Source organism: Perognathus longimembris, chromosome 23 (assembly GCF_023159225.1).
Source record: "Perognathus longimembris pacificus isolate PPM17 chromosome 23, ASM2315922v1, whole genome shotgun sequence".
Taxonomy (NCBI): domain Eukaryota; kingdom Metazoa; phylum Chordata; class Mammalia; order Rodentia; family Heteromyidae; genus Perognathus; species Perognathus longimembris.
In genome coordinates, this window is record NC_063183.1 from 21038413 (window position 1) to 21056842 (window position 18430).

The 18430-nt window shown below is 36.2% G+C and overlaps 1 protein-coding gene across 4 annotated transcripts in view; it reads left to right on the top strand.

Annotated features, from left to right (window-relative positions):
- Vps13c (vacuolar protein sorting 13 homolog C) overlaps positions 1–17717 on the top strand; it is a 137791-nt gene extending 120074 nt beyond the window's left edge. For 2 of the 4 annotated variants that reach the window (XM_048332995.1, XM_048332997.1), the window contains exons 73-83: positions 1755–1836; positions 2728–2841; positions 4615–4690; positions 5092–5255; positions 6971–7016; positions 7537–7660; positions 8124–8238; positions 13157–13245; positions 14810–14933; positions 16073–16156; positions 16418–17717. In XM_048332995.1, the coding sequence (XP_048188952.1) occupies positions 1755–1836; positions 2728–2841; positions 4615–4690; positions 5092–5255; positions 6971–7016; positions 7537–7660; positions 8124–8238; positions 13157–13245; positions 14810–14933; positions 16073–16156; positions 16418–16507 (1108 nt within the window). In that variant the 3' untranslated portion in view covers positions 16508–17717. Of the gene's footprint in view, positions 1–1754; positions 1837–2727; positions 2842–4614; positions 4691–5091; positions 5256–6970; positions 7017–7536; positions 7661–8123; positions 8239–8929; positions 11130–13156; positions 13246–14809; positions 14934–16072; positions 16157–16417 lie in introns of those variants that run through there. The other 2 variants (XM_048332996.1, XM_048332998.1) reach the window with 2 other exon arrangements.
- The last annotated feature ends 713 nt before the right edge of the window (positions 17718–18430 follow it).

The following is an 18430-nucleotide window of genomic DNA, read 5'->3' on the forward strand; positions in this document are numbered from 1 at the left end:
CAGTTATGCATAGCTAAATAATACATGGATGTAGAACAGAAATGAGTATTGTAGTACATGATGAATTGACTGCATTTTACCACTGAATTAGGTCTAGCATTATGTATCAATAAAGTGAGACTCAGTATAATTACAAAGCAAATGTAGAGCTAAGAACTCCATGCTACATTTAATGAGAATATGTATATATATCAGATATGTATACATTCAACAACTTCTATTTGAACAATTGAAAAAGGCATAAAAGTAAGTCATTGAGTGAAAATAAATTTCTTTTTAGATTATTGCTGTCTTACATGTACACTAATAAATTTCAGAAGAAATTAAGGATAAAATATATAAAGCAAACTGAGAAGACGTTCAAAAAGAAGTTATCATCAGATCTGTTAGTAGAGGAAGTCAGATAAGTTTAACTACATAAAAAGTTAATGTGTGAGCAGGCACCAGTGGTTCGTGCCTGTAATTTTAGCTAGTCAGGAGGCTGAGATCTGAGGATCACAGTTAGGAGCCAGCCCAGGCAGAATAGACCCCATAAGACTCTTACCTCAAATGAACCTCTCAAAAATCAGAAGTGGCTTAGAGTGGTAGAGCACTGGCCTTGAGTGAAAGAGCTCAGGGACAGAGCCGAGAGAGTTCGAACTCAAGCCCCATGGCCAACAATAAATAAATAAATAAAAACAAAGTAGTTCAGTGGTGAGCGCTTGCCTACTTTGATCCCAGGATTTGACTCTGGGGTTTGATCCCAGGACTTGTCTACAAGAGGCAAGTGCTCTACTAAAAAACAAAACAACAACAAAGAAACCACCCACCAAGCCACTGTTTAAGGAAGTCATTGAAAACAAAAACTGGAGAAATACAATAGCATATATGAAAAGAGGATGAGTCATGATCTTATTAATAAGAAAAGCCTAAAGACTCAATGATACAATAGCCAGAAGACAGTAAGTGCATTTACAGAAAGGAAAAAACAAAGTAGTAGATAGATTTTATTAGGTATTATTTATCAAAGAATACATTCAAATTAAAGCAAATTATCAAAACGATTGAATAATCCTGTATTAGATGGGTGAGTCTAAGATTTGAGCACATTTAATACTGCCAGTGTTCCTGGAATGCTGTGTGTATAAAAGGCCTAGATATTTTGCTGCCTTGCTTTGTCTTTGGGAATTCAGTTCAAAAAATAATCTTGAAATGTAACTGAAGAGTTATAGTCATTGACAAAGAATTATTCCTTGTGACTCTGGTGCATGATAGAATGCTGTATAGCCATTCAAAATGGCTACATGGATTTTGAGTAAAGATAAAGAGAAACTTAAAAAAAAATGATAGTTACATAGAAAAGGTAAGAGAGAATCCAAAGTGTGAGATGAAAAGAATAAACTTAAAGATCTAGCAGGGGTTGTATCATGGTTGGCTTTTGTTTGTGTGCAGTGCTTGGGATGGAAGCCTGGTGGCACACCAGAGAAGCCTTGGCTCTGTCTCTGAGCTACATCCCCATCCCTATGGGTGACTTCTAAAAAACACTTTATTCTTTTTTTCTTTATTTTTATTAGAAACTTACATGACACTAAACCATCTGTAATAACAATTTTGTTACCATAATATTAAGCTGTCAACCATAAATTGCTTGAGGTAGAGTTACAAAGTTAATTGTGAAGGAATTACTCATTACAATTCATTATTACTGAAATTCAAGTCCCTTTTTCTCAGAATATCATCTTAGTATCTTTGAAATTTCCTTTTTCTCTTCCCAGACTTGCTTATTATGAAATTCGATACCAGTTTTACAAGAGGGACCAGCTCATGTGGAGTGTTGTTAGGCATTACAGTGAGCAGGTAATTTTCTATCAAAATATACTTCACAGACCATTATTAAGTGAATATCAAATGACTAGTATGAAGGAATGTTTATGTAATTTAATCAGTTTGTGATCTTATTACTTAGTGGTTTTATTAATGATTAATTTCATTTTCATTGGTTTTACCACATTCTATACACTTAATTCCTTCACTGCCTTTTTCCCTTTCACTGCCTTTTTCCCTATATGATTGTATCTTTACCACCTTGGCAGAGAGTAATAATTTGAGAGTCATTAGACCTGAGTTGCTTAGTGAGTGTAGTCTGCAGTCCGGTGGCGTTGCTGGAGGAATTCTGAGCCAGTTCTTCCTGTGCACTGGTCCTCTGCAGCTCAGCAGTGTATATCAAGGTGTGTCGCGAAGCCTCTGTGCATCCTCCGCTGGCAGACGTGTTTTCCTGTGGTCTTTATTTATACACATACAGTATAGTCGCTACGTGTTCAAACAGGATATCTTTTCTCTTATTTTGGTTCTGGTTACTGATTGTTCGCTGTCTATTTGACTTGTAAGAGTCATAGTAGATAATATTAGAGCAGCTAGTGATTACTGAATTTTAAATACATTGAATATGCACATGCTTTCATGCCAGGTCAGTCTAACCTCTCATTTTGTAGCTGAGGCTAGTAGCAACCAAGTGACTTATCCAAAGTTATATAACTGACTATACCTAACACTTACTGCTGTCTGATTTGAAAGCTCCATGCAAAGTGCTGGGGGCAGGGCCTAGTCCATCAGGTGATGGATATGGCGGTGGTATTCACCACTTTCCTATAACCGGCTCAATTTAAGCAGCACCCCCTTTTTCTACTGCATAGCGATGTTGTTTCAGCACTTGTCAAGTGCTTAATTTACTTTGTTTTTCTTCCTTAGTTCTTGAAACAGATGTATGTCCTTGTGTTGGGCTTAGATGTGCTTGGAAACCCATTTGGATTAATCAGAGGTCTGTCTGAAGGAGTTGAAGCATTGTTCTATGAACCCTTTCAGGTATTGATACTTTATTTGAAAGTATGGATATAAAAAAAATGGATGTTTTAGTTTTCAGTAGCTCAAGTAACAATTTGCTTTTTTTTTTTTTTGCCAGTCCTGGGCCTTGGACTCAGGGCCTGAGCACTGTTCCTGGCTTCTTCCCGCTCAAGGCTAGCACTCTGCCACTTGAACCAGAGCGCCGCTTCTGGCCATTTTCTGTATATGTGGTGCTGGGGAATCGAACCTAGGGCCTCGTGTATCCGAGGCAGGCACTCTTGCCGCTAGGCTATATCCCCAGCCCCCGACAATTTGCTTTTAATATGTCTAAAAATTAAACTATTTAATAATAAATGAAATATAGTTTTATTTTTATTTATTTATTTTTTTTTGGCCAGTCCTGGGCCTTGGACTCAGAGCCTGAGCACTGTCCCTGGCTTCTTCCCGCTCAAGGCTAGCACTCTGCCACTTGAGCCACAGCGCCGCTTCTGGCCATTTTCTGTATATGTGGTGCTGGGGAATCGAACCTAGGGCCTCGTGTATCCGAGGCAGGCACTCTTGCCACTAGGCTATATCCCCAGCCCAATATAGTTTTATTTTAAAGTGTTTGGGATGATATTGAAAGATTGTTTAAGAATGAAAGGAGAGTACTAGAGTGCTTATCTAAGTGATTTAATATAGTTAGAAGGGTATTAAAGTGCTAGGTAGATTAAAAACTCTTTTGAAGGCTGTTCTGTAATAGTAGAAAGGCCTAAGAGAGCCTAAAAATCTAACTTTTTGGTCATGTACAGTGGCTCACACCTATAATCTTAGCTACTCAGGAGGCTGAGATCAGGAGGATTGTGGTTCAACCCTGAGTGAAAATGTTTTTGAGACCCCCACCTCAGCCAATAAATTCTGCGTGCATAGTGCTTTGTGTGGTGCGTACCTGCCACATCCCAGTCACTCAAGAAGCAGAAATAGGAGAATCATTGCCTGGGCTGTGCCAGGCATTAAAAACAAGGCCCTATTGAAAAATAATAAAAGCAAGAAGGGCTGGGTTGCTGTTCAAGTGGTAGAGAGCCTTGGTAGAAAGGATGAGGCTTTGAGTTCAAACCCCAGTATTTCCAAAAAAGAAGAGAGGGAGAAAAGAAAGGGAGAGGAGGGAAGAGAAAGGAAGAAGGGCTGACTTTACTTCATTTTTGAGCTTTTATCATACTCATTTGCCTCTGTGTGGGGTTCAGTAGTTCAGCGTTAGGAAGGTTTAGGAGAAAGAGAAGACAGGGTAAATGGAAGGAGAGCTGGAGCTATGTGGACTCAGCTGGCTTTGGAAGTCCGGTAGAACCTCGTGCTGGGAGGCCAGCTTCCTACAGTGATTGAAGCCAGTGATTCATGTCTACCAGTGTTGCCTTCTTGTTAGGATATCCTAGCATGAGCCCTAGGCGAACTTTCTTGGGCGTGGCCACGTGGCTACTGTATAGGTTCTTGATACATTGTATATTGTATATATGTCTACCTGACCTAGAGAAGGGATAGAAAAACAGGGCGTAAGATATCACAAGAAATGTACACACTGCCCTACTATGTAACTGTACCCTTTTTGCACAACACCTTGTCAAAAAATTTGTGTTCAATTAATAAATTAAAAAAAAAAAGAATATCCTAGCATGGTGTGGACTCAAAGTATTTTTAATCACCAATCATGTTCTATCAGTATTTCTTCACATGTTCTTTTCTTCATGGAAACTTTAAAACACTAGATTAAAAATCTTAAACTTAAATACATTTTAATTAGTAAACTTCTTTTGTGGTCAGGGTGCTGTTCAAGGTCCGGAAGAATTTGCTGAAGGATTAGTGATTGGTGTAAGAAGTCTCTTTGGGCACACAGTAGGTATGTATCACCTAGTAGGCATGTATCACCTACTGGCATATATGTGTATTTTTTTGTATATTACTATGAAATGTGTTGTTTGTGAAAGGCAATGATTATATTCAATAAACGAAAGGTTACTTCCCTAATGATCCTTTTTAGAAGACCAATCTCTTTGTTTTTGAAGTAAAAGTAATTTGAAAATGGCCTGCAAGGTTTTTAAAATGTCTTTGTAGTGTTGAATGAATGTACTTTGAAGTAGTTTTATTCATCCTCTTAATGGACAGCAGGAAAAAAAAATCTGCATTTTTGGTTATGAGAACAAATGTGAAGCCCCTGTTAGTTTAAAGCAGTGCCTATTATGTGTTGTGAGGACACTTCTTGAATACCAGTGTGACTTACTTCTCTGGGTCTCCTGGAAGGTGGTGCAGCAGGTGTTGTATCTCGAATCACTGGCTCTGTTGGGAAAGGACTGGCAGCAATTACAATGGACAAGGAATACCAACAGAAAAGGAGAGAAGAGATGGGTCGGCAGCCTAAAGACTTTGGAGACAGCCTGGCCAGAGGAGGAAAAGGTTTCCTGAGAGTAAGCCCTCCTGGTGGATATTCAGGAAATTGAACTTTTCTCTATGTACACTTTCAAACGTGTTCTCTCTGATGAGTCTAGGCAGGTGTGACAGATAGTTCTCCTTCCCCTGCATATCTGCCAGAGCTGCCCCCACACCCCCACAGTCTTGTGTTTGGGCTTCCCTGGAGCTATCGGGAGGGCATGTGAGCACTGTTGTGGAAGGTGGGGAAGGAGCTACAGGGAAATGGGTAAGGAACTCTTCAGGCCATCTGCCACTCACCTTTTCTGTGGAGCATCGTGTGCCTGTTAAGTGTGATAAGCCAGAACTGCCTTTCATGACTTTCAATTTTACCTAAGTAACACAAATACTGCTTAGTTATACCAGTACGGTATGGATGGTCTGTAAGTATAAGAACATGTAAGGTATCCTTTTAATATGGAATTAAAACTATAAGTGAGACTAGAATGCTCCGAGCACTCTTTAAGTCTTTCCATTCTTTTCAATTTCATTTGTGTCCTTTAGTTTTATTTCCGTGTGTTTATAATATAGGCGATCATTTCACTCAACTCACTTTTACTGAGAAAATGAAGCTTAAAGATTTGTGACTCAGTAAATCTGGCGTAGAGACCCTACTTAACATGCACAAGGCTCAATCCCCTGGGTTCAATCCCCACTACCTAAACAACAAATCAGACCGAAAAGCCCAAACAGACTGGCCAAGATTATTTCTTTCAAAACAGAACACAACAAGCAAGGTGGCTCAGGCTCATAATCCCAGCTGTTTAGGGGATGGAGATCAGGAGGAGCCTGGTATCTGGAGGATCTCAGTGTGAAGTCAGATAGAAAGTTTGGGGCTGGAACTGTGGCTTAGTGGTAGAGTGCTTGCCTTGTATGCCTGAAGCCCTGGGTTTGATTCCTCAGCACCACATAAACACAAAAAGCCCAAAGTGCCTCTGTGGCTCAAGTGGTACAGTGCTAACCTTTAGCAAAAAGAAGCTCAGGGACAGTGCTCAGTCCAAGTGCTTAGTGCTCAGCTGAGTCCATGCCCCAGGACTGGCAAAAATCAATCAATCAATCTAATTCACACACACACACACACACACACACACACACACACACACACACACATATACACTTTGCAAGGCTCTGTCTTGCAAACAATAATGTGCACTTGTCATCCCAGCTACATGGGAAGTGGAAATAGGAGAATTGTGCCCCCAGGTCAGCCAGGGCATAAACTTTGAGACCTTATTCAGAAAATAAAGCAAAAAGGCCAATGGTGTGGCTCAGCTGTAGAGCACCAAGGGTGAGGCCATGGATTCAACCTCTTAGTACCAAAAAAAAAGGTTGGGCACTGGTGGCTCACACCTGTAATCTTAGCTACTTAGGAGGCTGAGATCTGAAGATCTTGGTTCAAAGGCAGTGTGGGCAGGAAAGCCAATGAATGAGACTCTTATCTTCAATTAACTACCAAAAAGGCTGAAAGTGGAGCCGTGGCTAATCTTGTCATCTGTTTTACTGCCCTTTCTACTACTCTTTCTGTGATTTGATATTTGTAAAATTCAAGTGTTTATTATGTATAAGTGTATATATATAATTCATATGACCACTAAATCCTCAGTCCTTCCTAAAAAGGTATTTCTAGTATGTCTGTAGAGACCTCTAGTGGTGAATTTAAAATTAAGTTGAATTTAAATCATTCAGTCCAAACTATTATTGATTTCTCTTCCAGGGAGTTGTTGGTGGGGTGACTGGAATAATAACCAAACCTGTGGAAGGTAGGTGGAGAATATTTTCTTCCTGTACCAAATCTTAAAGAGTTTATGTATGGTTATTGCTTCTAGATAGTTTGATTGAGAGAATTACTAAGTAGAGTTTATATAATCAATATTTTTTCTCAAAAGCAGAGACATTGATTAGTAGGTGTGTTTAGACTTTGCTTGCTATTTTCAACAAGGCTACTTTAAAAAAAATGTTTTTTTCTGGCCAGACCTCCCAATCACGGGTACTAATTAAACTCCTGGACCCAGTACTTCTCAAACTTGGGCATGGATCAGGACTGTGTGGTATGCCTATCAGAGCACATATTGCTGGTCCTAACCTAGTTTCGGATTCAATAAGTCTAGAAGAAGTTGCATTTAATACTTGAGAATCCTCGTATATCACGTGAGTTATTAAATTTAACTTGTTTAGGAAGTCAGATTCTTGTAGGTTCTTAGATTTGGCTCAGGGATTTGTTGAAATCATAGATCCTCATTTAAAATGATCTGTTTGGTCATTGTCTTTGGTTTTCTGAAGGTGCCAAAAAGGAAGGGGCTGCAGGCTTCTTTAAGGGAATTGGAAAAGGACTTGTGGGCGCTGTGGCACGTCCAACTGGCGGAATCATAGACATGGCCAGCAGTACTTTTCAAGGCATTCAAAGGTAAAGGAGTATATCTGGGTGGAAGGTATGCCGCTGCATGCTAATTGTTGTCAGGATACATACCTAAATTAGATATTTGTCCTGCTCTTAAGCTCAAGTCTAATTGTAAGCTGTGAGGGCTTTATAAGGTAATAGAGTGCCACTGGAAAGGAAATGGGAAGTTATTTGGGATCATATACTCTTGTATGCAACACATTTATTGGCACATACCCAATGTCTGTTTCTTTGCTGGTCATCAGGAACACGAAGAGTGGATGACTTTGACATTTGCTTTAAGAAAAGAGTGGATTTACACTTGGAATCAGATAGACTTGGAGTTTATATTTTTTATGCTATTTAGAGCAAATTCCAGGGGGCTTTAAAAAAAAAAAACGAATAACTTGTAAGTCAACATCTGCATTTGTATTCTTTTTGAAAGATTTCCCCCCCTGTTTTCTTACTCTTTCCCTGTTTTCTTATTCAGGGCAGCAGAGTCAACTGAGGAAGTGTCCAGCCTCCGGCCACCTCGCCTCATCCACGAGGATGGCATCATTCGTCCTTATGACAGGCAGGAATCGGAGGGCTCGGACTTGTTTGAGGTAAACTGTTCTTCAGGGTCATGAGGAAAATGAAATTTTAAAGGTTTTAAAAATGACCAGAATTTCATGGGTGGTTCTTAAAAGTTCCCATTGTATGAACTTCTTTCCAGGATTAGACATGGTTTGTAGAGTAGTATTTCATTATTTGTGTTTTATGTCAGTGTGACATGTTAAATGGCAAAACCTTGCAATTTATTTCTGCACAGGAGTCAAGCTTTCTTGTGCAGACAAGATAATGTTAAAATAAGGCATAGGCTCTGGCACTGTTTCTGTGGGTGGCTCACTCAGTTAATGTTGTTAGCCCTGCTTTCTTGCTTTGTAGCTAGTTATTAGAATTATCCTGCTGCTTTTTCTCCCAACCAAATCATTTTATTTACACTACTTTGTGTCTAGATTTATTCATCTATATAGAACTAGAAGAGAGGAAAAAAGATTATATATTACTATAATCTTGTTGAACCTTAAAAATTAAGATTTTTAATAGCATTTAAATATATGTACATACATTTAATTGTTATTATCCCATAACTGACTTTTCCCCAGGGGAATTTTATTAATATTTTCTTACCTTGACTTTAAGATAAAAATGACGCTTCATCATTTTTAACCTTTGATTTTTATTGTACATGATTACCTTTTATCTTTTTGCATGCTTTCTAACTTTATTTTCTTTCTTTTTCTGCCTACACAGCAAGAACTGGAAAAACAGGAGTAAATGTTTCCTATACTACTGCTTGATTTCATCCCTAAAACTCAAAACAAACTGTGGTATTGACTGTGCGTGAATTAGATTGAGAGTCAGTTTTAATGAAATTTTCTTTAAACTCTCACTCTGACTGAGCTTTTATAGTAGTGGCTTGGCTACAAATGAAAATGGTACCATATCCGATAGTACTGCACAGGACTGAGAGATAAGAGTAAAACACTCAAGGATGCAGGAAATCAGCTCTTCTCCATTTTCCACTTCATACTTTCACTGTCAGTTTGTAAATTTCATCTTTTCTTGTGTTTATGCGTATTTCAGGTAAAGCTGAAAAGCAAAGAAATATCCAATCTGGTGAATGTCTTCTTTACATTTGTGAGTCCTAATGATGGACTTACAGATTTCTGCCTCCCACTTCACACTTAAATGTTTTCAGTTGTGTAACTATTTACCAAGGTTTGTGTTTTAAAAACTGACAGGTCAGTTGCTCTGAAACTGCCCTTTCAGACCTCAGATAAGAGTTGGCACATGAGAGTTGGCCCTTCAGTCTCTTATTTTTTCTTCTTCAGTCCCTTAGTACTATTGCTAAATAAGTAACAGTAATTTTATAAGGATATTACATACTTTGTAAGCCTTGAGCATTTATGCTTTCCAAACATCAAGTCTCCATATTGGTTATATTTATTTCATAACTATTAGTTTTAATAGAAGTAGAACATGTTTAATTAGCAAGTTATTTATGTGGGCAACTGAATATGTTTTTCTTAAAAATTGTTTGCAATTTTAAATCCTTAAGGAAGATTCATCTTAATGAGAAAATAATTACAAATTACCATTTTGAAATTAGTGTCCTCATAGTTCTCAAAATAAGCTATATTTTAATTTCCAATTTTATAAATGATGCAAATGTTTTGTTTGATTTGACAGTATTTATAATTTCCCCTAAAACTGAGACCAAAGCACAAACTTGATTTCTAATATATTATATATTGTGTTGAAGACAGTGGAACTGCTAACATGCATCTGTCCAGTTGGATTATATACTTTTGTCGAAATGACTGATTGAATGTTTCACATTTAAACAAGCACTTTAAAGAAAAAAAGGACATTCAAAGACCAGACTGTTGAGGCTTTAGGAAAGAGAAGACTTCGGTCCTTAGAGAATGGAGCTCAGTGGTTGAGGGACTGCCTGGCATGGTAAAGCGCTGGGCTCTAGCTCAGTACCACCAAAAAGAAAAAAGAAGGAAAATGAGAAAGAGAGGAAGAGAAAAGAAGGAAGGAAAGAAAAAAAGAGAAAGACTGTACTTAAATTACAACAAGACACGTAAATGTTGAAAGTACCTGACAAACTTTTTGTGTGCCTGAATAATGGAGGGTAGCCAAATGTGTACAGTTTTCTATGAGAATCAAGCACAATAACTAATCCAAGATGCTGCCTTCTCAGTCACAATTAATAACTGCCCTTCCTAAGATTCTTGGGTAAAAGTAATGTTTTTAATTTTCCTGGATATACTGTTTTTAATGAGACTTAACTTTTAGGAACTTCTGGTAACTTAAGATTTTTGTTCTTCCTGTTTACTTTTTGCTTATTGAGCTTCTTACCTTTGCTTTGTGATTTCTGTTTTAACAACTTTATGTCAGTAAGCACAAAACTTCATGAAACTATTATTTTAGTTAAACACAGTCATGTGCTTTCTTAGTTTCTATGAAGATTACACACCTTTTAGTTTTACTGCAGTTTTATTATAATTACTGGAAGAAGTAGAACATATATTTCTGAGTGGATTAGGTCGTTTTTCCCATGGGTGAAAATGTAGGTGTTGATAATTGAGGAATTTAGACTATTTTTCTCCCTTGCCAATCTTGATATCATCAGTTAGTTGAGTAAAAAGTATTTATTATTTAGACTGCTCAATACACAAAAGAAAACAGACTTCTGTCCTTATGGGACCAAACTTAACAAAACTTGGAAATATTGAAGCGTCCTAGAACATTAAATTATGTTATCTTAGCCTTTACTTTAAAATAGATATATCCCAATTTATTTGGGGATGTTTTGATCCCTATTTTCTCCCAAATAGTCCTCTGTATTCTTTAATACTCAGTTTTGAGAATACTAAATCACATACAATATTTTCATAGAATATATACCTTTTAGTCTTCTAGGCTAATTACTATTTATATACTACACAAACACATTGTATGTATGTATGTATATATGTATGTATGTATGTTTGTATATATGTATGTGTGTGTATATATAATCAGTCTTTGATATTTATTTTTATTCTTATGATCATTCAAGATTGAAAATTGTGATACTTGTCTTTGGTTTTAAATTTGTTCTATATATAGAAATGCTTCATTAACATTAAAAATACTTACATTAACATCTGTTAGAGGTAACCTTGTATTTTGTATTGGACTATTTCCCATTCCTGTCATTTAAATGGTCTCTAATTGTATTCTAACAATAGGAATGTTGTAATATACATAATCATACCTTTTACTTGTTCATATTTTATGTTATTTCCTTAGAATTAATTTGGGGAAAAAAAGTGAATGAGTAAAGGTCCTTTTGCGAAATATTGTTAAATTCCTCAATTTGCATTTTGAGAAGAAGGAGTGAATATTTTATCAAGAAATCTGGTCTTCTGTTGCCATCAGTGGCTGAATGAATATCTCTCTCTGAATCTTGGACTTTAGTGGCTTTTTAGTAGTACTAAACAGGTTTCTCTAAAGTATAAATCATACATTAAGAGCTCTCAATGGTTGAAGCACAATAACCTTATAATTAATGAAAACATATACAAGATGAACAGTAGGTAGGACTTCTTGTACTTGGATTTTGAATTTAAATATTTTAATATTATTTGAATTTTAAGATGAAGATAAATGCACTACATTATTATAAGTGCATTATTTTCTCACTTTCTCTGAAGAAATTGAGGCCTGGCAAGAGCTCTTAGCTAATTCACATAGGTGAGCTGTTGAGGCAAGTGACCACTCACTCCTGTGAATGGGCCCCCTCTCTGAGCCTTGTCCCCAGGGTGAGGCGACACTTCCGTGGGCATTTCTCTTTTTGTTCATAGCCTTGTGTAGTTCTCAAGGAATGCTTTGGGACCAATCTTTCTAAAAATGTGTAATGAAGCATTGAAATATTGCATCAAGTGTGCTTTTTTCTGCTCGTGTTTATGTTGATGTTATTTTTTAATAATACCAGCATTGTATTCTTGGTGATAATACATTATATGCTTTTACTCAGTGTCTATATTCTGTATTTTTATGTGTATTATCTCCTGATCTTTTATGCATTATAATCTCAACAATACTATTTTACTAGCATTTATCAAACCAATGTTTTCTTGTTTTTAATGCATGTTCAGCTCAAATCAGTAGCTTTAAGATAGTTGAAAAGCAAATATTTTAATGTGTGTAATTTATACTTGCTTTATCCTATGCTTGTATTTATTTGTCTTTAGAAATAAACTGCCAACTATTTTGAAATCTTAGGAATTCTTCATATTAATGTTAACATTACATTTTCTTTTTTTTAAATCAGAAATATAATTTCAAATGTAACTACATTTTTTGATGCATGTTTAATCTATACAATTAAATATGAGTGGGGTTGGATTTTTCTCATGTGAAGGCCGTCTACCTCTACCTAAGTCAGTGGTGGAGTCATAACTGTTAAAAGGTATCACAGACTCCTCAAAAGATCTGATTTTCAAAAAGACTTAGATTTCAAAATTGTGTGTATTCTATATTAGGCAGTTCATAGACCTGTTTCATAGTATGGACATCTTTGTAAAAGGCCCTGAAATGTTAATATAATAGTTTTATATTTATTTATGTTTGTCCCTAACTAAAATGTATGATTACTTGGGGTACATAGTTTTTAATTTCTGTCACTGAACAATAAAGTGTGTTTTATCAGAAAATTATTTGGTAAGCATTGGATGCATAGTTCCTTTTAAAGCAGTAGTAGAAATTAATTTATAAATATTCTATGAATATTTTAATATACCAGTATGTAGAATTGTGCTTTTGTTCTAATAAAATTTTTATAGCACTGTAATTATAGCTGGCTATTTTATAGGTATTATTTAAATACATATGTGTATGTGTGTGTGTATGTGTGAGTGTGTATACACACACATTTATATTCCCAAACCGAGATATTCCCAAATCTCATTCTTGCATCTTTTTCAGAATCATGTCAAAAAATCGGAAGGCGAGACTTACCGATACCACTGTGCTATCCCTGGAAGCAGGAAGGCAGTCCTTATGGTTACAAATAGGTACTAATGTCGAGCAATTTTTTTTTTAATAAAACTAAAGCTTATTTGTGTAGATTGTAACAAGTTTGAAGGTTAAAATGGCAGAGGATTTGGAGACCTATGTTTCAGGAGCAAAATGTTTATTTTCTAGAATCATAAAAATACAGATATAGATAGGTCCACCCAAGTCTCCTACCATCTTAAATCTCTTTTCTTACTTCTGCCCCATGGTCCAGTTCAAATCATGGTCATTTTCTATGTGACATGCTCTCAGAGGAAGGTCTCTAAGACCTCACCTACAGATTTTTATCCAAATTCCTGTTATTTGTCTGTCTGTTTGTCTGTCTACCTACCCACCTATCTACCTATCTATCTCTCTCCCCTGACTACTGAGGCATCTCCCTCTTGCTGTCTCAAAGCTGTAAGATGCAATATTAAGAAACGCATTCGTTTCCCTCGAATTCCTGTAAATAGTACCACCAGTCTTTGTGGTACTTAAACTCCACATCAGAGAGTCATTTGTCTTCCCACTTATATATTCCATATCCCTCAGTCACCAAGGCCCAGTTCTTAAGTCTACTCACTCCATGTCCAGTCTCAGTCTTTGAATTCAGGTCCTCACCACTTCTTGCCAAGGTAACTGTCATGGTCTCTTTGGACAGAATCCTAAGATTGCCCCCAGCCTCCCCCAAGACAAATCAGATGATTAGGTTAACGTTCTCTTTTATTACTATTTCAGAAACAAAACAAAAAAGCAAGAATCAAAAGGAGGTGGGGGGTGGGAGGGGAGACAACCTTAGAGCACTTGCTTCAGTGCGAGGCCTGGGGTCAATCCCCAACACCACCAACAAAGAAGTAGAGACCTTACCTTAATTTCCTTCTTTCTCTGCCACATAGGTAGATAAGTATTGAATTCCTTTACTTTCTAGTTTTGCCTCTGTAATAGGAACTTAAAATCAAGTAGTGTTACATCAGTAATTTAATTAGTCTGACTCACAGTGTGGGAAATCAACATGGGTGCCCTTTAAAGAGTATTTTTTTTTATTGCTGTTGAGGAAAATGAGATACTTTCTCTGTGACTCAGTGCCTTAACATTGAAGTGTTCAAATCTGATGTTCATTAGTAGCCTCAAAGTGAATGTTTGCTGACATTTGAGGTTATGACATTTGGTGTGCACATTCTTTTTTGACTGGAAGGCATAAATGACTGACAGTAAAGAGCAATTAATAATTTTCCAAGTAAACCATTTTCAGGGGTGTCTGTCTTTGTTGCTTTCCAGATGAGAGTACAGCCTACTCCTTACATGTTTTAAAGGTGATTTCCCTCTTGAGTTTTTTTGGCCAGTTAGAGAAAACAAAAATTCACTTTCTTAAGTTGTGCCAAATTGGGAGAAGGGGAATTTTGAAAGTCTGCTTTGTTAGATAGAGGATGTCCTATCTGCTCTCCACCTGACAGTTATTCAGACATTTTTAAAACTAAATTACTTTTTTTTATTAGTGCCAGTTTTTGTTGTTTGTTTACTTGTGGTCCAGCAGAGCGCAACGCAGGGACAATAATTGTGGTTTGGTTTTTCTTCGCAAAACAGGCGAGTGTTGTGTATAAAGGAAGTTGAACTCCTCGGCCACATGACTGTAGATTGGCAGTGCCCATTTGAAGACTTTGTATTTCCCCCCACTGTTGATGAAAATCTGCTCAAGATTTCTGCTAAGGTAAGGAAAATCACAGCTCTAGAGCCAAAAATTCGTTGAGGAGAAACCAATACTTTCTGGCTCATTTACAGTTTAACTACACAAAGTTTTTGAAGATGCAGTATCATCTTTATTGTTGCTATCATTATACCCTGTAATATATTAAAAAAAAAAAGTCTTTGTGTAAGTAGTTACACAGAGTAGGGTGTAGGTTCATACTTTTTAATCCCAGCTACTCAGGAGACTGAGATTTTAGCATTCCAGTTTGAAGCCAGTCCAGGCAGGAAAGTCCTTAAAATTCTTACCTACAATTAATCACCAAAACAAACAAAAGCTGGAAGGATGAAAGCTGTGGCTCAGGTGCTAGAGCACTAACTTTGAGCATAAAAGCTCAGGGACAGAGTCCAGACCCTGAGTGCAAGCCCCTGGGCCAGCACAAAAAAGGAAAAACAAAAACAAAAACATCTCCAACTTGTCAATTTCTATAAATACCTTGGTTTTCTCTAAATAATAGTTACTTTGTCCTTAATACAAAAGCTTTCTGAAAAGCAACTGCCCAAAGGCTAATAAAGATGAGGCAACCTATTATTCTTTTGTGTTTTCTTTGCTGTTTGTAGAGAAATTAAATACAAGAGTAGAACTACCATGTTACCCTGCACTTTTGTATTTAAGCATTACCTCAGGATATGTAAAGCGTTGTGATTTAGAAAGTGTTGGTATGAAACCTGATTCTCAAGCAAGGACAGACTGTGCCATTGCATATACTTTACAGTTTCCTCACATCAATGGTGAGAATTGATTCAATGTATTTTCCATTATATAAGAATTTTATCTATCAGCCCAGGAAATTGAAGGAAGTGCTTTTTGATTTGTCAGATGTGATGAGTTATCAAGTAGTGTTTCTGTAGGCCACTTGTCATTGCCTGCAGAAAGCCATTATTTTATACAGGTAGATGTGTACGCATCCAATTTCACATATTCTATCATTTTGCATATGCAGTCACTCACTTTGTATCAAGATGATTTATTTCACATTATACATGGATATAATGGTAGCCTCCTGGTTATAAAATAACAGTTGACATTTAAACATGTAATTATAATTAAAGGATGTTTTATCAAGAATGATTTCTTTTCTGCTATTGTTTCTTTTGAAACAGGAGCAGAGTCTGTTCCACAAGAAAGACAGTACCAGTTCAGGCTATCTTCGGAAAATTTACCTGAGGGATCCCATCACTGCACAGGTAAACTATTCATTGAAATAACAATAACATCCCAGAAGCTCTTCCAATTATAACCTTGCATGGATAGGTGTGCTCAAAATAGCATACCATGCTCCAACCTGAGGGAGGAGATGCTTGGATTTTGCATTGTGTGTGTAGATGCTAGACTCTGTCGTTGGTGTCTGGACCTGTGTAGAGAACTTCAGTTCCTGCATCTGAATTTTCCTCTTTCACCAGATAGCCTGAGTTCTTTCCAGTTCATGATGCCGTTTTGTTTTGCAGAGAGTCTTTAATGCCATTGAGGATGCTCAGTCGGTGAGACATCAGCAGAAACTGATGAAGCAGCCCTCACTGAGACTCGCCAGGCCCTGAGTGCTGTCATAACCACAGGTTGGAGGCTGCTGCCCGGCCACAAGACTCAGGACTCTTATTGAGCTAAGGAAGAGCTTCCCAGAAACTCTTTAGTTTTATTTTTCTAGAATGGCTGGTATTAAATTGCCCTTCTTCCCTTTTAGTTTTGGAACCATGAGTGTGTTAGTAATTTACATCTAAACTGCTGCCTGTACCGGCGAGTAGACCAAAGAGCTATCACTTCAAACTCAGGGTGAAATCTTCTTAATACTATAGTGAAGAAAAGACAGTAGACTTAATTTCATTTAAAGTCTTTACTGAATAACAGAGTTTAGCATGATTAATGTTCTTTGAAACGTTTTAGCCATACAAATGTTGGACCCTTTGACATTTGTCTAAGGATAATTTGTTCAATAATTGAACCTAGAGAACCTTCTTGGTAAATCAAGTAATTGAACAAAAGCCACTAAAGTGAGAAATTATATGCTCCTTTCTCCTCATGAGAACATTGTTTTTCTCTCAATAGGACAAGTTTATACTGGTGCTTATTTTTCCTTGTGCTCTATAACGAGAAGATGTGGACAGCCAAACCTTTAAAACAGCTATACCAATTTGTCTGTGATGTGACATTTGTGAAATTTCAGAAGCTCTTTACATGCTCTTTTAAGATGAGCTTCTATGGTACATTTGCTGATAAATGAAAATGCTGCACTTTAAGATTTTTTTAGAACTCAGAAATATGTCAAATAAAATCATTTAAAATGTCTACAATTGTTTTTGAGAAATTATAAAAATTTTAATAGTGTCATAAATTAGCACTTAATCTTACTGCTTACCTGTAAATATACTTTTAATTGCTTGTTAGGAAGAATAAAAAATCTGTAGTTAATATATAAGCAAAATATGGTATGTATAAATACATTGTAAAATAGGTATTACATTTGTTCTTTGAGGAGTAGGCCCGTGAAATCAATTCAGTAAAATATATATATATATATATATATACACACACAAGGTATATTATATATTACATATATGTACAATACAGAATATATGCAATACACATATTCCACATATACTATTTTAATATACATTATATACCCCATACTACATAATATACAGTGCACATGTCATATATAAAAATGTATAAAATATGTTACACCTATAACATTCTACATGCAATGAATACATATATGTAATATATACTATGTAATACACAATAGAGTGAGTATATCCCATATATAATCACATAATATATGCTTTGTTTTATACATACTCTATAGAATATATTCTATAGAATATCTGCTCTATATAATCTATATACAATATATGTTCACCATATAATGTATAATATACTGCATGTTATATGCCCTATTTTGTTATATATCCTATGTATCTCCTGTACAGTATATGTCCTATATATTATATATTCTATATACAAAGAATATATACTATAATGCAGAATATATAGTGAGCACATATCACATATATATTATATAATATACATGCCACATATTTTCTCATGATGTGCTGAACATAGGATTTGTTCCTTCACCAAGTCAGTGATGAGCTGAAGGTGCAGGAAAACTTGGTTTGCTTGTTTCCCTTATAAGTGATGGTGATTCTGTTGTGCTACCAGGTTTAGGACCATACCATAAAACTTAAAATTTCTTTTACTGCTGTTTGACATTCATTCTAAGAAGAGAATGCAGTAATTAATGTCCTAAATGTTGGTTTCTGGTAGTCATTGCCTTTTCAGCTTGATGTTTTTTCTGCAAAGAAAAGCATCACATAAAATTACTAGTCTTACATAATTCTATATTACTAATTACTTTCAGTTTATCAAAAGGGATCATTGTTAACGTTAATGGGATATAGAAGGAATTCCAGCACACTGATGGTTTATTGTAAAACTTAATACACAGAATATTGAACTAAGAAAAA